This window comes from Saccopteryx leptura, chromosome X (genome assembly GCF_036850995.1).
Source record: "Saccopteryx leptura isolate mSacLep1 chromosome X, mSacLep1_pri_phased_curated, whole genome shotgun sequence".
In the NCBI taxonomy this organism is placed as follows: Eukaryota; Metazoa; Chordata; class Mammalia; order Chiroptera; family Emballonuridae; genus Saccopteryx; species Saccopteryx leptura.
The window spans coordinates 98,500,701-98,517,915 of NC_089516.1; the positions used below are offsets into that span (position 1 = coordinate 98,500,701).

Genomic DNA, 17,215 nt, shown 5'->3' on the forward strand with positions numbered 1-17,215 from the left:
GCGAAGAGTCACCAATACAATAATCCTAATTACCCTGAGTTTCAAAAATTGAAATAACTAATGCCAGTGCAAACACGAGTTAATTCCTGAGCAGTCAATAATGTATTAATAAATAATAGTTGGCTCATTTATTTAGAAATTCACATACATACTCTCTTAAGAGAGACAAGGAGGCCCTGGCTGGTTGGCTCAGTGGTAAAGCGTCGGCCTGGCATGCAGAAGTCCCGGGTTCGATTCCCAGCCAGGGCACACAGGAGAAGCGCCCATCTGCTTCTCCACCCCTCCCTCTCTCCTTCCTCTGTGTCTCTCTCTTCCCCTCCCGCAGCGGGGCTCCAGTGGAGCAAAGATGGCCCGGGCGCTGGGGATGGCTCCTTGGCCTCTGCCTCAGGCGCTAGAGTGGCTCTGGTCGCAACAGAGCGACACCCCAGAGGGGCAGAGCATCGCCCCCTGGTGGGCAGAGCGTCGCCCCCTGGTGGGCGTGCAGGGTGGATCCTGGTCGCGCGCATGCGGGAGTCTGTCTGACTGTCTCTCCCAGTTTCCAGCCTCAGAAAAATACAAAAAAAAAAAAAAAAAAAAAGAGAGAGAGAGAGAGAGACAACGAAACCCATCTTTGCTTCCTAGAGCTTGCAGTACCCGTCCTAACAACGTACTCTATTTCCATCTCCTATAGTACCACACAAAGACTGTTAAGATAGCACTGTACAATAGGAGTTTCTGTGATTATGTAACTATTCTGTAGATATGACATTCAATATGTTAGCCATTAGCCACATATGGCTATTGAATGCTTTAAATGTGGCTAGTGCAAGTGAGTAACTGAATTTTAGTTGCATTTAATATTAATTAATTAAATGTAAAGAGCTGCTCATGGCTAGTGGCTACTATATTGGTCAATGTAGATCTAGATCAGTGGCTTTCCAATTTTTTTGATCCAACAATACAATGAGAATTACAATTTATATTGCAACCCAGACTGTATATACATAAATGTGTTTTAAGAAATAATATAAGGTCTACCGGAAAGTTCTGTCCGTTTCTATCACAAGTTTCAACATGTAAGCACATGTTTATTTGGTGCATGTGTGCCTCTCTATTTTTATCACTTAATGTATACATACTGACGTAGCAAATTAACTAAAACAAAGTTGATTCACGTTAGTCTTATGTGTGAAGCGATAATGTACCCATGGCTACTGATAAAATTCATTTATGCCACTGTAAGTTTTACAAATTTCAACAAGGAAGAAATGCTACAGAAGCATGTCTGTCGCATCCACCATATTCCCCGGACTTAGCACCCTCCAACTATCACTTATTTTTGTCCTTACAAAATTTTTTGAAGGGCAAAAAATTCAAAAATGAAGAAGATATCAAACAAGCACTGGTTCAATTTTTCGTATCAAAAGATAAAATATTTTTCAAAAATGGGATATACAAATTGCCGTCACGCTGGCAAGAAATCATTAATAATAATGGCAATTATATTATTTAATAAAGTTTATTGACAGTAAGAAAAATTTGTATTTTGTTTTATTCCAGAAACAGACAGAACTTTCCGGTAGACCTTATACTCATTATGTGTAATATATTCTAATATTTTCTGTTCTATTCACTTGCAGTTTTTGAAATATTCTATTTGCAACCACTATAGAGTTTATGGACCATTGATGATTTATGATGTGCTGTTTGAAAACACACTGCACATTTTATAGATTGAGAATCTGAGGCCCAAAGAAGTGCAGTAGGTTCTGCAAGGTTACACAGCTAGTTAGCAGTAGAGTGGGACTAAATATTAGGGTTCCCCTGATAATCACTCCACTTTTATCTATGTCCATGAGTCTCAGTTTTATATCCCACTGGGGGGGGAGGGTAGTAAAGAGGGGCAAATATATGGTGATGAAAAATGATTTGACTTTGGGTGACGGGCACACAACACTGTCAACATTTCAAATGCTATAGAGATGTTCACCTGAAGCCTATGTACTCTTATTGATCAATGTCACCCCATTAAATTTAATTTCTAAATAGAAAATAATTATTAGGCTTTCTAGGCTAGAAATATTTCTAGGAGGGGTGAAGTGATTCTTCCTTCTATAACCATACCAAAAAAAAAAAAAAAGGTTTTTTTGACATTGGAGAAAAATTGTTTGACACACTCTTTATTTTGACTAAATACTATCATGGTGTTTTGCTTTGTACATGATCCATGAGCTCTGTATTTGAGTACTGGTGTTTAGAGTTTAGATAATATCCAAACCTGACCAGGTGGTGGCGCAGTGGATAGAGCATCGGACTGGGACTTGTCGGACCCAGGTTTAAAACTCGAGGTTGCCGGCATGAGTGCAGGCTCAAGAGCTTGAGTGCGGGGTCACTGGCTGGAGTGTAGGATCAAAGACATGACCCCATGGTTGCTGGCTTGAGCCCAAAGGTCACACTGGCTTGAAGCCCAAGGTCATTGGCTTGAGCCCAAGGTTGCTGGCTTGAGCAAGGGGTCCCTCAGTCTGCTGTAGCCCCCCAGTCAAGGCACATATGAGAAAGCAATTAATGAACAACTAAGATGCCACAACGAAGAATAGATGGTTCTCATCTCTCTCCTTTCCTGTCTGTCTGTCACTATCTGTCTCTCTCTGTCTCTGTAAAAAAAAAAAAAAAGATAATGTCCAAAATCAAAGCTACAATACTTTCGACCCCCTATGTGACTTGGCAAAGGCACTAATGCGAAACTACCTCCTTGGAAATGAACCCATGCTTTCCACACGTGGGCTGATTCTTAAGAACAACAAAAACCTGTTGATGAAGAATCAAGGTGATTTTCACCTCAGTTTGTAGAATAGTTGCCTTGAATCTTGAATTGTAAACCCTAGCAAGTATATTTTCTTAATCTAGTCAGTATGCTACCCTCTTTGTATGCCTTATCAACAAAGATAACCTTTACAAAAGTGGAATCTTTTTATTGTTCTGAAAAATGCATCCCTCCAAAAAGAGCAGAGTTGCCATAGTGAAACCAAAAAGAGGCACTGCTTTTAGAGGTCCACTGGCCTATTAGGTGCATTCCTGACCAGTCTGTGCATAGAGTCCCTTTTCCTCATGAATATGTCCAAATGCATTTTGATCAGCAGACACGAGGCAATAACTTTTCCTTAAGTGAAAAATAACAGTGAAAAGTATACTTCAAAAGGCAATAAGCTATTCAAAAGTTTCACCTTATTTATTTATTCATTTATTTATTTTCGATTTTATTTACAATCATTGCTTGCCATAATGCAATTCACTTTTAGTGGTCTCACTGTATTGCGGAATTTTAAATTATATATATCTAATTTTGTATTGCAGATTTTTTGCTATATCGCGGGATTTTGCAGTAGATAGTATTTTTATATATTTATTATTTTAATTATTTTTGTGGTAAAAGAGGCCTTTTCCAGCCTAAAAAGTTGAAAACAATATAAAAATGTAAAAAATATTAATTAAAACATATTAAAAGAATATTATATCAAAATAAAACCTTAAAATATATATAAATAATAAAATAAATATAAGGTCTCTACTTTGCGGATTTTCTCCTATCGCTGGGGGTTCTGGAACCTAACCCCCATGATAGACAACGACCACTCTATTGATTTTTAGAGAAAGGAGAGAGAGAGAGAGAGAGAGGAGAGAGAGGGAGGGAGATAGAAAAAGAGGGGAGAGAAGTAGGAAGCATCAACTCATAGTAGTTCCTTCCTGTATGTGCATTGACTGGACAAGCCCAGGTTTTTAACCAGCAACTTCAGTGTTCCAGGTTAATGCTTTATCCACTGCTCCACCACAGGTCAGGCCAATAGTATCACTAAAGGAAACCCAGAAAGAGTCCAATTTTGCATTACAGTTGAAATGTATTTTGTGATATCGAGGTATCTGTGGCCCAATTGATTTTTCAAGCTGAAAACGAAAGGGCCTTATCACTTAACAGTTGTCCTTTGCTAAAGGACTGGATATTTCTTTACTGACTTGCCCCCCAGTTTGTCAGGTGCATACAGCCTCCTGTGCTCCACAGTACCATGAATAGACTCTCATAAGTCTAGCTGAAAGCTAACTCTTTGGTTAAGGTTATCTGGCGCTAGTCTGAAAATGGCAGTGTTCTCTTAGGATTTCAGTATATACTGGCCTATAAAGGAATCATTCATTTGTTTTGCATTACATGACAACCCAGTATCTTTAGGGTGTTATTTGCGAATAAGTTCAAGTAAACATGCAGTTTTGAACATGAACCCCCTCATTGACATGGTAAAAATTGTTGTCTGGTTCTCTATTTTCTAAAGTCTTGGTTTTCAAAGATGCAGGTCACTGGGAGGAAGAGAAATGGAGACAGGGCAAGGCTTGTGAGCAGCAAACAGCTGCTGGGAAGGCCAGAACACCAGCTGGACCCAGGAGGAAGGGGGTGTAGCCACAGTCGAGGATGAAGTTTGTTCTGGATTTCTCCTGCCTTCCCAGGCTCTGTTAATCAACGTACCATCTGCCATGCCCCTCTTCACAATCCCTGTGCTGGTTGACTTCCTCTTCACTTTCTTTTTAACCTGCCCTCCCTTTGTCGACCAAGTCCAGGAGTCTAATGTGTTCTGGCTAGACCACGCTTATTATCTCCCTATCCTCCATTATGTTTTCTGCTACTGTCTCATCACCCACTCTTGAAAACTGCATCATTTTTTACTCTCTCATTCTCCTTGGCCCCACTCCACACTCAGTTGCTTGCCAAATCCAAAGGTGTTCCCTCAACCAGAAATTTACCTTTTTCCCCCTTCCCACTTATATATTATTTCCATTAACTCTCAGCTCTGATCCACATTTTCTAGGTTGTGGAAGGCCCATTAGCCCCCAGTTGCATTGAATCATTTTTTGCCTTCTATATCACTTTTTTATAAGTAGCACTTATGTTACCGAATGTAAGAGGCTCATTTCTTGGTGATAGCAACCCAATGAATCTCGACCAAGAAAAAATATGAGTGCCCTGACCGGACAGCTCAGTTGGTTACAGCAGTGGTCCCCAACCTTTTTTGGGCCATAGACCGGTTTAATGTCAGAAAATATTTTCACGGACTGGCCTTTAGGGTGGGACGAATAAATGCACAAAATAAAATCATGCAACTGGCGTAAAAACTGTGGTATTTTTAAATATAATTGTCGAACTTACGATATTTATTGGGCTAAGTTAAAGGAGGAACGAGCATGTCCTCATTATTCAGGCTGTATTTAAATTTGTTATTCTGACAACATTTCATGTCTGACATCAATATGTAATATGATAGGTTCAGGCTCGCTACCAATCATGAACCTACGACAATAAAAATAAACATGAATCCACTGTGTACTCGTATGCAACTTTATTAGAAGCGTCCTCTTAACATCACATCAACAACATGAGTAACATCCACTCTGCCTCCAAACACTTTCCAGTCGCTATGGTAACATTTAAATATGCCTTAAAAATAAAATACAACACAAAAACAAATATAAAGTGCATGAAAAATACAACTCACCATTGTTATGAATATTGTAAGTTAAGGGTTATTCATTATAATGTTTATATAGAATGAGAGATAGTAGCCTATCTCTCAACAACCATAACGCTAAATCAGTGGGAGCCCTGAGCTTGTTTCTCTGCAACGAGACGGTCCCATCTAGGGGTAATGGGAGACAATGACACCGAAGTGTGTTGCTTATGTCCAGTCTGCTCCGTAATTTTGTTTTGGTTGCTGTCACTGCAGAAAATCCCGCTTCACACAAATAGGATGCAGGAATGGCAACAGGGTTTTTAGTGCTTTTGTGGAGATCTCAGGGTATTCTGCCATGACTTTAATCCAGAACACCGGCAGAGTTGTAGTCTCGAACATATTTTTAAGGCCGTGGTCATTTGCGATCTTCAGTAGTTGATCCTCTTCTTGCATAGACACGCTGGATTCACCTGGTTTGTTGACAAATGGATCGTGGATCCATTCCTTGGCAATTCGGGGGGTCTTTTGTGGTTGGGAAGTAGCATTCAAACTCTTTTAAAAGCAAATACAGGTGATCGTGCACCAGCTGGAACATTGAAGGCTTGGGCTCTTCCAAAATTCCCGCGAATGTTTGAAACATGTCAAATATACCCCTGTTCACGCATCGTCTCCACAAATCCAGTTTGGCTTTAAATGCAGCTACTTTATCTGCCAACTTGAAGACAGTTGTCATTTTCCCCTGAAGTGACAGGTTGAGTTAGGTTAAATATGTCGCACAAGTAAGCGAGTTTTGCAACCCATTCATCGTTACTGAAATGTGCAGCTAGCGGTGACTTTTTTTCTGAGAGAAATCTCTGCAGCATCTCTCGTAATTCAAACACTCTGGCCAGGGACCTCCCTAGGGATAACCATCTTATTTCTGTGTATAAGGAAGGTATCTGTGCTCTGCATTCACTTCCTCACTAAGCTGCTCGAACAGGCGTGAGTGAAGGGCATGTGCTTTGATGTGGTTAATAACTTTAACGACATCATTCAATACGCTGTTAAGTTCTGGTGGTATATTTTGGCTAGCCAGCATTTCCCTGTGAATGACACAATGCGTAGACTCGCATTCAGGTGCAACCTCCTTAATCCGAGTAGTTAAACCAGACATCCTTCTGGTCATGGCAGCAGCTCCATCTGTGCATATGCCGACACAAAAAGACCATTTCAGGTTTCCTGATATATAGTCATCCAGCGATTTAAATAGTCCTGCAGCTGTGGTTTTGGTTGGCAATGATAGTGCACATAACATATCCTCATGCACATCCTCTTGATAAAGATAATGCACGTAAACAAGTAGCATTGCCTTGTTGTTAATATCTGTAGATTCATCAACCTGGAGAGAGTACCATGGTGATTTATTAATCCTTTCCAACAATTGTGATTCAGTGTCCTCTGCTATTTCCTCAATGCGCCATGTGATGGTGGTAGCCAAAAGAGGCATCTGTGCTATCTTTTTAACCACAGCCTCTCCTAGAAGTTCACGACAAATGTCTTTAGTGGCTGGAAGGATCAATTCTTCACCAATGGTGAATGGCCTCTTAACCTTAGCAATACGATTAGCCACCAAGTATGATGCTCTCAGTGCACTCGCATTTATTGATGTAGTGGCCACCAGTAATTGTTTCTGTCCTTCTTATTCATGCTTTTTTCTTTCGAAATACTCAGAAGGCTTGTCTTTTAAAGTAGGGTGCTTGGTCTCCAAGTGGCGAAGCAGTTTTGAAGGCTTCATTGCCTCATTACTTAGCCGGTCACCACATCTTATGCAGAGCAGCCTTGGTGCGCGAGAATCACCAGTTGCAATAAATCCATACTTCAAGTAGGACTCCTGGTATTGTCTGTTAATTCAAGCCTTCTTTTTCTTCGAGGTCGTAGGTTCTTCTTCTGTCTCCTCACTGGCCTTTTCCACTTCGCAAAAAAACTTTTGATGGAATTTTGTTTTTCACTCAGTTTGCTAGTTTATGGGTTTAATTTTAGCAGCAACATATCACGTGACCAAGACAAGCATCAAGAGTGAGTCTTAGACGGATGTAACAGAGGAAATCTGGTCATTTTAAAAAAATAAAACATCGTTCAGACTTAAATATAAATAAAACGGAAATAATGTAAGTTATTTATTCTTTCTCTGCAGACTGGTAACAGTCTGCGGCCCGGGGGTTGGAGTCCACTGGGTTAGAGCATCATTTCGAAACACAGAGGTTGCTGGTTCGATCCTGGGTCAGGACACATACAGGAAAGGATCGATGTTCCTGTGTGTGTGTCTCTCTCCCTTCCTCTCTCACTAAAATCAATAAATACAATTAAAAAAATTATGAGCAAGGAAAGTATTATTTGAAGCAACTAAGGAGAACACTCGGGATAATTCTCAAAGCAGGGTCTCCAAGTATGCAAGAGGGGTCACTTTTATTGGGGTTAGTTATGCATATTCATCAAAAAGGGACAGGTCATTATGAGGAGACGGCCATTCTAGTGCAGGTACAGTAAGGGCTCATGCTTTATCTTAAATCACATAAATAGAAAATAGTGGGTAAGGTCTGCCTGGGGAGGGGAATTTAGTATTATGATTAAGCAGGGTCAGTGTTTGTTTTAGTCATACTTATCTGATTTCGGTAGGAACAGGGTGTTATTGTCCTGTGGTCAAGGCTTTCAGGGAATGTCCTTGTGCTTCAAGATAGATCAGCAAAGATCGTTAGTTTCACAACTGAGCAACCCTATAAATCCTATTCTACTTAAATTTATTGTTGTTTCCGGACCTATCCTCTCCTCTAGATTCAAAGGTTTTGGAGGATGGAAGCCCCTCTCAGTAGTGATGTTTGATCCTCTGTGCTTAGCATATAGCAGGTACTTTGTAAACGTTTATGGAGTGAATATACCAATGAATATTCAGTCCTTATCATACCTGCCTTCCATGGACATTTTCTTATGTTTTTCAAACTGTGACCTGACAGTATGTTAAATATGTATATATTGCTGAGAAGGGTATTTTGGAACCAGCAATATCCTGGCATGGTTTTAGGATCAGGTGACATACAAGGACGATACACAATGGTATCTCTGGCCCCTTCTGACCCTGAGATCCTGTGACCTTTTGATTTCACTTGAGAGAGTGTGTATTGTTTGTGGGCACAAGCCCGACAGAATCTCAGAGGCTTTGATGTACAAGTGTCTTTGTTAAGCCCTATCAGATAATTTTCTTTTCTTTCTCTCTCCCTCTCTCTCTTCCTCCCTCCCTCCTTCCTCCCCTTCTTTCCTTCCTCCCTCATTCCTTCCTTTTTCCTTTTCTTTTTCATGAGAGGAGGGGAGATAGAGAGGCAGATGCCCTGACCGGGATCCACAGCAACCCTGTCTGGGGCCAATGCTCAAATCAACCAAGCTATCCTCAGTGCCCGGGGCCAGCTACTGGCTGTGGGAGGAGAAGAGGGAGAAAAGGGGGAGAGGGAGGTGGGGAGAAGCAGATAGTCACTTCTCCTTTGAGCCCTGACCAGGAATTGAACCTGGGACGTCCATATATCGGGCCGACACTCTATCCACTGAGCCACTGGCCAGGGCCAAAAATTTGTTTTTTAAAGCGATTTTTTTCACTTTATTGCAATTTTACAAAAGTAACCCTTAGAAATATAGTTAATCACTGGATTGCATATTATTAAAGTAACACATCAGTAAAAATGGCAGAGTGAGGACCTCAGAAAATTTTATCCATAGTAGCAATGAAGGAACTGGCAAAAGTGTTCAAATAAACTTTTTCAGAACTCTGGAAATTAACTAAAGGCTTACAACAATCTGGAGGGTATTTATTTAGTAAAAACACGTGCATTTTAGTAAGAATAGGGAACTTTGTGATGTTCCCACTTGCCCTATGCCCACCCCTTGCTCTCCAGCCCTGTAGCAGCCTCGAGAATCCACATCTTGCAATCACAAGAAAAGTCAATAGCCCGACAGCCGGAGGAGAACACAGAATGGCTTTGGAGCTTCTCTCATGCCTGATTTCCAGAGAATTGCTATCTAGTGTTGCTCCCAGAAGATGCCACTTGCAAGGCTATATTAGCCCTGACTTGGAGCAACAGAAACCCTTTCCCAGGGGCCTTTTTTAAAAAAAAAAACAACACAAAAACGATTAATTAGAGGCAATCCTTTAGCTTCATAGCTGCCTGAGGAAATAGATAACTAAAAAGCTTCAAAAGAAAAGCTGGGAATTGTGTCCACTGGGGCCTTGAGAAATCTGCACTTTCCTAGGGATCTAGAAAAGCACATGCTTCTCAGGGCTGTGTGCATTCCCGGGGCTGTGCGCATGCTCAGAAAGACCTAAGAAGGCCTCAAGCTCTCTGTCTGATCTTGAGCTCCACACAAGCAGAAAGGGCATGGTAAGGTAGAGTTATCGACTGCCTCACTGGGTGTGGAAGTAATGCCTCAGCATGTGCACAGGGCTCTTGAGCCTCCTTGGCTAAGATTGGGAGGTGACCTTTTGGTTCTAGTTTAAGGAAATCTTTGTTCAGTTATTAGCCAACCACTAAACTAACCCAGCAGAGACTTCAATGCAATTATTACTACTAAAGTAAAATGGAAAAGGGTGTAGCCTGTTGTCCATCAGACCTTTAAAAAGCTAATTTTTGGTCCACCAAGATATAGTATTTGCAGCTCTGCCCGTATAGTCCCTATCTCTTTAAATAGGCTGAAAGGGCAGGAAACTCATATAGGGCTGATGTCATATTTCTTCATTTTAAAGCAAGATGAAATAGTTTATTGAAATTAAAAAATGATTGCTATTACAGTAGCCCCCTCTTATGCTCAGGAAATACATCTAAGATACCTCCCGCTGTGGATACCTGAAACCATGGATAGTATTGACCCTATATGTACATGTCTTTTCCTATGAATACACACCTATGATAAAGGTTGATTTATAAATTGGATTCAGTAAGATACCAATGACAATAACTAGCAGTAAAATAAGACAATTATAGCAGTATATATTAATAAAAGTTATGTGAATGTGGTCTCTCTCAAATGTCTTATTGTACTATACTCACCCTCCTTCCTGTGTTGATATGAGATGTACAATCCCTATGTGATGGGATGAAGAGAGGTGAATGAGCCATTATTAAGTAAATTAAGAGTTACTTCACCACAAGCGCTGCACTACCAGGACAGTCTATCTGATAACGAAGATGGCTATTAAGTGACTAATGGGCAGGGAGTGTATATAAGTGTGGAGACGCTGGACAAAGGGATGATTCACGTCCCAGGCAGACGGAGCAGGACAGAGCAAGATTTCATCATGCTACTAAGAACGGCGTGCAATTTAAAACTCATGAATTGTTTATTTCTGAAATTTTTCATTTAATATTTTCTAAGCACAGTTGACCATGGGTCACTGACACAGCAGAAAGCGAAACCCCAGATAAAGGGGCCTACTGTAGTCAGAACTGATTCTGGTGGAAATGCAATTTTACTTCTGAGCCTCAACCAGGTCCCAGCTTGTTGCTTCATCTATCTGTGATCTCCTTGTGGAAGATCCATTTCTCTTTCCTCTTCAGACCTCCTTGTGTAAACTCTCCCTGTGTTACTGCTCTGTACTTCTGTTCGTCTGATCTGTTCTGGTTTCTATGTGTTTTACCATGTACCTTCCACTTGGGCTGGCTCTAGTCTGACTCACAGCGTTCTGCGAGTCAGCCTGAAAGGGGCTGAGGAGCAAGAGGAAAATTCTTTGGCCACCATTTTTGTCAGAGCCATCCCAGAGAATGCTGCTTAGGTCTCACAGGCTGTAATGGGCAGTACAGATTTGACAAGATAGCTGGGAAGCGACTCATTGAGACAAGGTTGGCAATAGAGGGAAAAAAAAATATGTTTGGCCAGTACTAAAAAAAGGGCCAAGGCATATATGTATAAATGGTGTACATTTGTCCAACACCACCGTTCCTCACCCCAACCAGGGGAATGCCAGAGAGGTGGCCTCTATGCCACACTCCTCTCAAGCTACTGATTTCCTGATGTTCTTTCTCGACTGGGCTACACTGGTTGTTCAGTTTAATCTGATTTCCCCCACCTGTGAGGGGTAGAGAGCGTTGTGGGAAGGTACATAGTGTGATTTTATGCTACCTCAGTCCACCACCTCCTGGGGATGGCCTGACCCGGGTGATCATTTTTAGCCTGGTATTTCCTGGACAAGGTCCAGAGGCCGAGGCCAGTGACAGGAAGGCTAAGATTGCACTGGCTCCCGGGCAGGCTCAGCAGTGATGACTTTTCACTGGGGAACAAAATGGCTGTCTCATTTCTAACAGAAGGTTTGAAATACTGCTGAGACTATAACCTTAATGCTTAAAACATCTTGAGGAGAAAGGCTACTTATACTTAAATCCTGAAAAGTTTGACTTCTGTAGTATGTTTCAAGAAAGGCGGCATCCCTGGGTAGCTGTGTTTCTAAAGTTATAACTTCAGATTACAACTTCAACTTGTGCAAATTATGCAGAGTATAACTTCAACCTCCAACTAAGTGTTTTGAGCAGGTGAACCTGTTTTCATGACCAGATATGACTCATTTATATTTAGGAACATTTATTTCTATGAAAACAGCATTCTGCCGCCTTAGGAAACAAAGCCAAAAGAAAACAATTGTCTTTTCAAGTGGATTAAACATATCTCACAAAGCCATTTTTACAGGAAATCATTCACATGGGGCTTTTAGGGGCTGCTTTGGGAGAGTTCCTGTAGCTACTTGTAGCTACACAGGAAGGCCTCTACTCTGGCTGAGCTCTTCTTTATATGGGATGGGGAGGCCCCAAGAGCTGAGAAGAGACGGCATGTGTTGGTATTGAACTTGACATTTAGCTCGCATATAAATAACACCATAGCCTAACCAGATGATGGCGCAGAGGATGGAGCATTGGACTGGGATGGAGGACCCAGGTTCGAAACCCGAGGTTGTTGGCTTGAGCACTGGCTCATCCAGCTTGAGTGCAGGATCACCAGCTTGCACGTGGATTCGCTGGCTTGAGCATGGGATCATAGACATACCCCATGGTTGCTAGCTTGAGCCCAAAGTTCGCTGGCTTGAACAAGGGGTCACTCGCTCTGCTGTAGCCCCCTCGCCCCCTGTCAAGGCACATATGAGAAAGCAATCAATGAACAAATAAGGTGCCTCAACAAAGAATTGATGCTTCTCATCTCTCTCGCTGTCTGTCTGTCCTTATCTGTCCCTGTCTCTCTCTCTCTCTCTCTCTCTCTCTCTGTAACAAACAAACAAACAAAAAGAAATGACACCATAAACTATGAAATACATTATCAATTTTACTTTTCTTTTTATAAGGTAAAATAGGTTTCTATGGGCTGGCTTGGTAACTTACTTAGTGCCTACAATATTATTTTCCTCAGAAAATTACTTAAAGAGAATTTTTTAGATAAACCCATTTATAAGTCAGTCTTGAATCTTTTAGCAGACCCTTTCCCCACAGTGATACAAAAGTGAATTTGAACTCCTCCTACATTACATGGTCATAAGTTCTGAGAGTGTGGCCTGTGACTTTATGAGGTTTAATTACATTTTATTTGGTTACTTTATTTTAAGAGATAACCATAGTCATTTGTGTATCCCAAGAACAAGTTATACAGGGTAGGACAAAAGTAGGTTTACAGTTGTTTGTGTGGAAAATAATATAATATTAATAAATAATAATACATGAAGAAGCTCCGTTTTGTATGCTCACAACTGTAAGCCTACTTTTGCCCCACCCTGTATTTATCATCAGCCGTGCCATCCTTCTTTGCAGAAGTAGTATGTGAATGAAATGGCAAATAAATGTACCATCAAAGCATTTGGTCTTCCAGCTAAAATATTACATTTTCACAGTTGTATAATCTTTCAGACTTTCCATAGCCCCTTGCAAGCCAGTGGACACTAGAAACCTCACAATATTCCCTGTGACATGGGCAGGAGTTAGGTATTCAGGTATTATTGTATTACCTTAGTATACTCATCCTAGAAGAAGCTAGATAAATGGCTATTTACAAAGAAGCCCCATGAAAGAAAAGGTTTTGAGTTAATGTGGCCAAATAATTATTAAGACATAGTAACAAATAGGACCATAATAAACGGAAGGTCAAAAGAGGTGATCAAGAGGAAATCCCTCTACTGAAGGATCTTGTATCTTTGTTCCTCAAAGAAAAGGATTTGCTTCCATTAGATTGGAGCTCATGAGGTCCCAGCTGGTTGGTTCAGTGGTAGAGTATCGACATGGCATATGGATGTCCCGGGTTTGATTCCCAGTCAAGGAACACAGGAGAAGTGACCATCCACTTCTCCACCCCTCCTCCTCCCCTTCTATCTTTCCCTTTCCCACAGCCATGGCTTGATTGGTTTGAGAGAGTTGGCACCAGGTGCTGAGGATGGCTCCCTGGCCTCTGCTTCAGGTGCTAAAAATTGCTCAGTTGCCGAGTAACAGCCCCAGATGGGCAGAACTTCGTCCCCTTGAGGGCTTGCCAGGTGGATCCCAGTTGGGATACATGCAGGAGTGTGTCTCTCTGCCTCCCCTTCTGTCACTTAATTAAAAAATAAAGTAAAAATAAGATTGGATCCCATAACCTTTCCCCTTTAGGACAAAGGCAATAATCAGTAAACCACACAGGCAGGCCCCTGCTGTTAAATTTTGCCTAAGTTTCTTTCCTTTCCTTTCAGTTTTATCCAAGTATGAAAACCAGATTACTATTTTCACTGACTACCTAGAAGAATTTCCAGATACAGATGAGCTGGTATGGATCTTGGGGAAACAGCATCTCCTTAAAACAGGTAAGGTTTGGGAGCATTTGTCTGTGAGAACCCAAATGAGGTGGGTGCTTGTGGTTAAGGCCCTATCCTTTTTTTCTTCTTGTGTCGGCAGAACATAACCTTGATAACGGTTCATTCTACTCCTAGGCAGATTTACCTTGCAGCCAAGGGAGTTTAAGTCTCAGGCCCCTCACTTGCACAGGCCCCTTCCAAGATCCTAAGAGGCCCATGTGGAGTGTTCACATGGTCCTAAGTGTTTGTGCAATTTGAAAAAAAAAAGTCATATATTTATATTCTTTTCTTTAAAGGGGAACCCCTGAATTCTATAAGTGTCAGGTTCCAATAAACATGGACCTACTCCTGGTATCACCAACTAGTATCTACTCTTTGATGACTAGGCTACATACTTTTATTCCTCATATGTTTGTCCTTTTCTGTCTAGATTAAAGACACTGCCCCGCCAAGCGACTTCTAAACAGCCAGTGGCTGTCAGAAACATGCCCTGGCTGGAAAGCTCAGTTGGTTAGAGCATCATCCCAAAGCACAGAGGTTGTCAGTTCAATCCCTGGTCAGGGCACATACAGGAACAGATAATGTTCTGTCTCTCTCTCTCCCTTCCTGTCAGTCTGTTTCTGTCTGTTGCTCTCTCTGTCTCTGTCACACACACACACACACACACACACACACACGAAACTATGGGCTAAAACTGGATTTACTTTCTTTTCTTTTAAAATGCAATGTCTATAAATTTTATACAGACTACAGACATGGATATGTTGTTGAAAGAGGGGAGACAGAAGACTATCTAAGTACTGATGGGAACGTGGAAGTCATATTTGTGGCCATTGAAGTAAACTTGTCATAAAATACAAGAAGGCATGCTTTAAAAAAAACCCACAAAGGCCCTAGCCACTTGGCTCAGTGGTAGAGGATTGGCCCAGCGTATGGAAGTCCCAGGTTTGATTCCTGGCCAGGGCACACAGGAGAAGCACCCATCTGCTTCTCCACCCTTCCCCCTCTCCTTTCTCTCTGTCTCTCTCTTCCCCTCACACATCCAAGGCTACGTTGGAGCAAAGTTGACCCGGGGCACTGAGGATGGCTCCATGGCCTCTGCCTCAGGCACTAGAATAACTCTGATTGCAGTGGAGCAATGCCTCAGATGGGCTGAGCATCGCCCCCTGGTGGGCATGCCGGGTGGATCCCAGTCAGGCACATGTGGGAGTCTGTCTCACTGCATCCCCCTCCTGCCCAATTCTAACTTCAGAAAAAAAAATAACAAAATGCATAACGGATTATACATCTGTTTATATTACAAATGCCACTTGCACCAAGGGGTATTGATACATTTCTTACATAATTAATTTGCTAAACAGGGACGTTTCCTGTTTAGTTAAACATGTACACCTGTGCGTATACCCCTCCCCAACACGCACACCGGGTTTTAGATATCAGACAGTGAGTACTATTGACAGAGTCAGTCAACTGTCATCATTTAGGCAGGAGCTGATCTCCTTGTTAGTGGATTATTTTGCATCCTTGCTTTTCTTAGTCCTTATCTTCTGACCATGACCCCAGTGCTAGTACCCGCCAGGGCCATGGAGCTCAGTGAAAATGAGACAGGAGCCACCCAGCGTCATTGTACCCACCAGTGGCTCTAGTCAAATAGGGGGAAATGCTGAAATTACTTGGTTAAAATGAGATGGGGTTCCCTATGAATTTCCCTAGCCCCGTAACAATGGAATGAACTGGTTGTATGAAAGTGAGTTTGCTGCTGGCTCAGAAATCAAAGACAAATATCTTTAGATGGGATATGGTGATTTAATTTGAATTTCACATTTAATTACAGAAAAATCTAAGCTGTTGTCTGATATAAGTGCTCGTCTATGGTTTACATACAGAAGGAAATTTTCACCAATTGGTAGGTATATCATTTGTTATTCTGTGTTTTCTTTCTTGTAGATAGCTTGCCTGCAGTTATCAGTGATGTCACAGAAACCTTCCAAATTAACAGCTCTCTATGGTTAAGAATTTTATTTAGGGGAGTATTTCAGTCTTACACTTTATCAGAAGTTTCATCACCACGGTGCCCCCTGCATGGCTCCATGATGTTCATGTGTAATGCTAATATACTTTTGAGTCCACCTTCAAGTGTTCAGGCTCTGGGTGGTATTATTTATTTTACTTCTGAGAGCAAGGAAAAAGTCAAACTTTTAATTTGGGCAATATTTATTAAATTATCTTCTGCTTTGTGCAGCTACTTGACTGTGAAAGACAATTGTACCTGAAGGAAAGAAAATAATTCTTTGGATTGTTTTCCCCTGTGAGGTGGGAACACCTTGCCCCTGCGAGATGAAGTGTGATCAATTTCCTCGCACCTACTTCTAGGCTGTTAGAGTAGCAGCTGCTGTCTAGAAAAAAAGGACAGTCCAACAAGCTTAGTGGAACAGGCTCCCTCTAGAGAAAATTTGTAAAATGTTTGCAAGTGGGGTGACTTATTCCTAGTATCATGGCCCTGTAGGAAAAGATTACCAACCCCAAATGGTAGAAGCTATTCTCCTAACAGGAAACCTGTCTGACCAATTTTGGTGCAGGACTGGACCTAGTCATCCGTGTCAGATCACCCTTTCTGATAAGTGCCAAAAAGGAGATCCACACAGACTTTTTTTTTTTTTTTGTGCTCCGCAAGAAGTACTTTAGAAATAAACCAAACAAAAGAACAATTTGTAGTACCTGGTGATTCTAAACTGTTAATGTTCTCTGGGTGAAGGGGTCTTTGCAAGACTTGAAAACATTTGCGGTTCAACTCTGACAATGTTTTGGCAATAGATGCTTTCTTCTGTAGTGGGCTTCACTGCATCTTTCCATACTAAGTTGGCCGATCATCCCAACATGAGCAAGAGCCAAAGGGCTCCCCTTCCAGCTCCCAAGTTGGCTCAGCCCTCCT

The 17,215-nt window shown here is 41.6% G+C and overlaps 1 protein-coding gene across 3 annotated transcripts in view; it reads left to right on the top strand.

The window, feature by feature from the left end:
- Window positions 1-17,215, top strand: part of ATG4A (autophagy related 4A cysteine peptidase) — a 62,382-nt gene that overhangs the window by 27,660 nt on the left and 17,507 nt on the right. For 2 of the 3 annotated variants that reach the window (XM_066357119.1, XM_066357120.1), the window contains exon 2: window positions 14,182-14,292. In XM_066357119.1, coding sequence (XP_066213216.1) covers window positions 14,182-14,292 — 111 coding nt within the window. Of the gene's footprint in view, window positions 1-14,181; window positions 14,293-16,117; window positions 16,190-17,215 lie in introns of all 3 variants that reach the window. The other variant, XM_066357117.1, reaches the window with a different exon arrangement.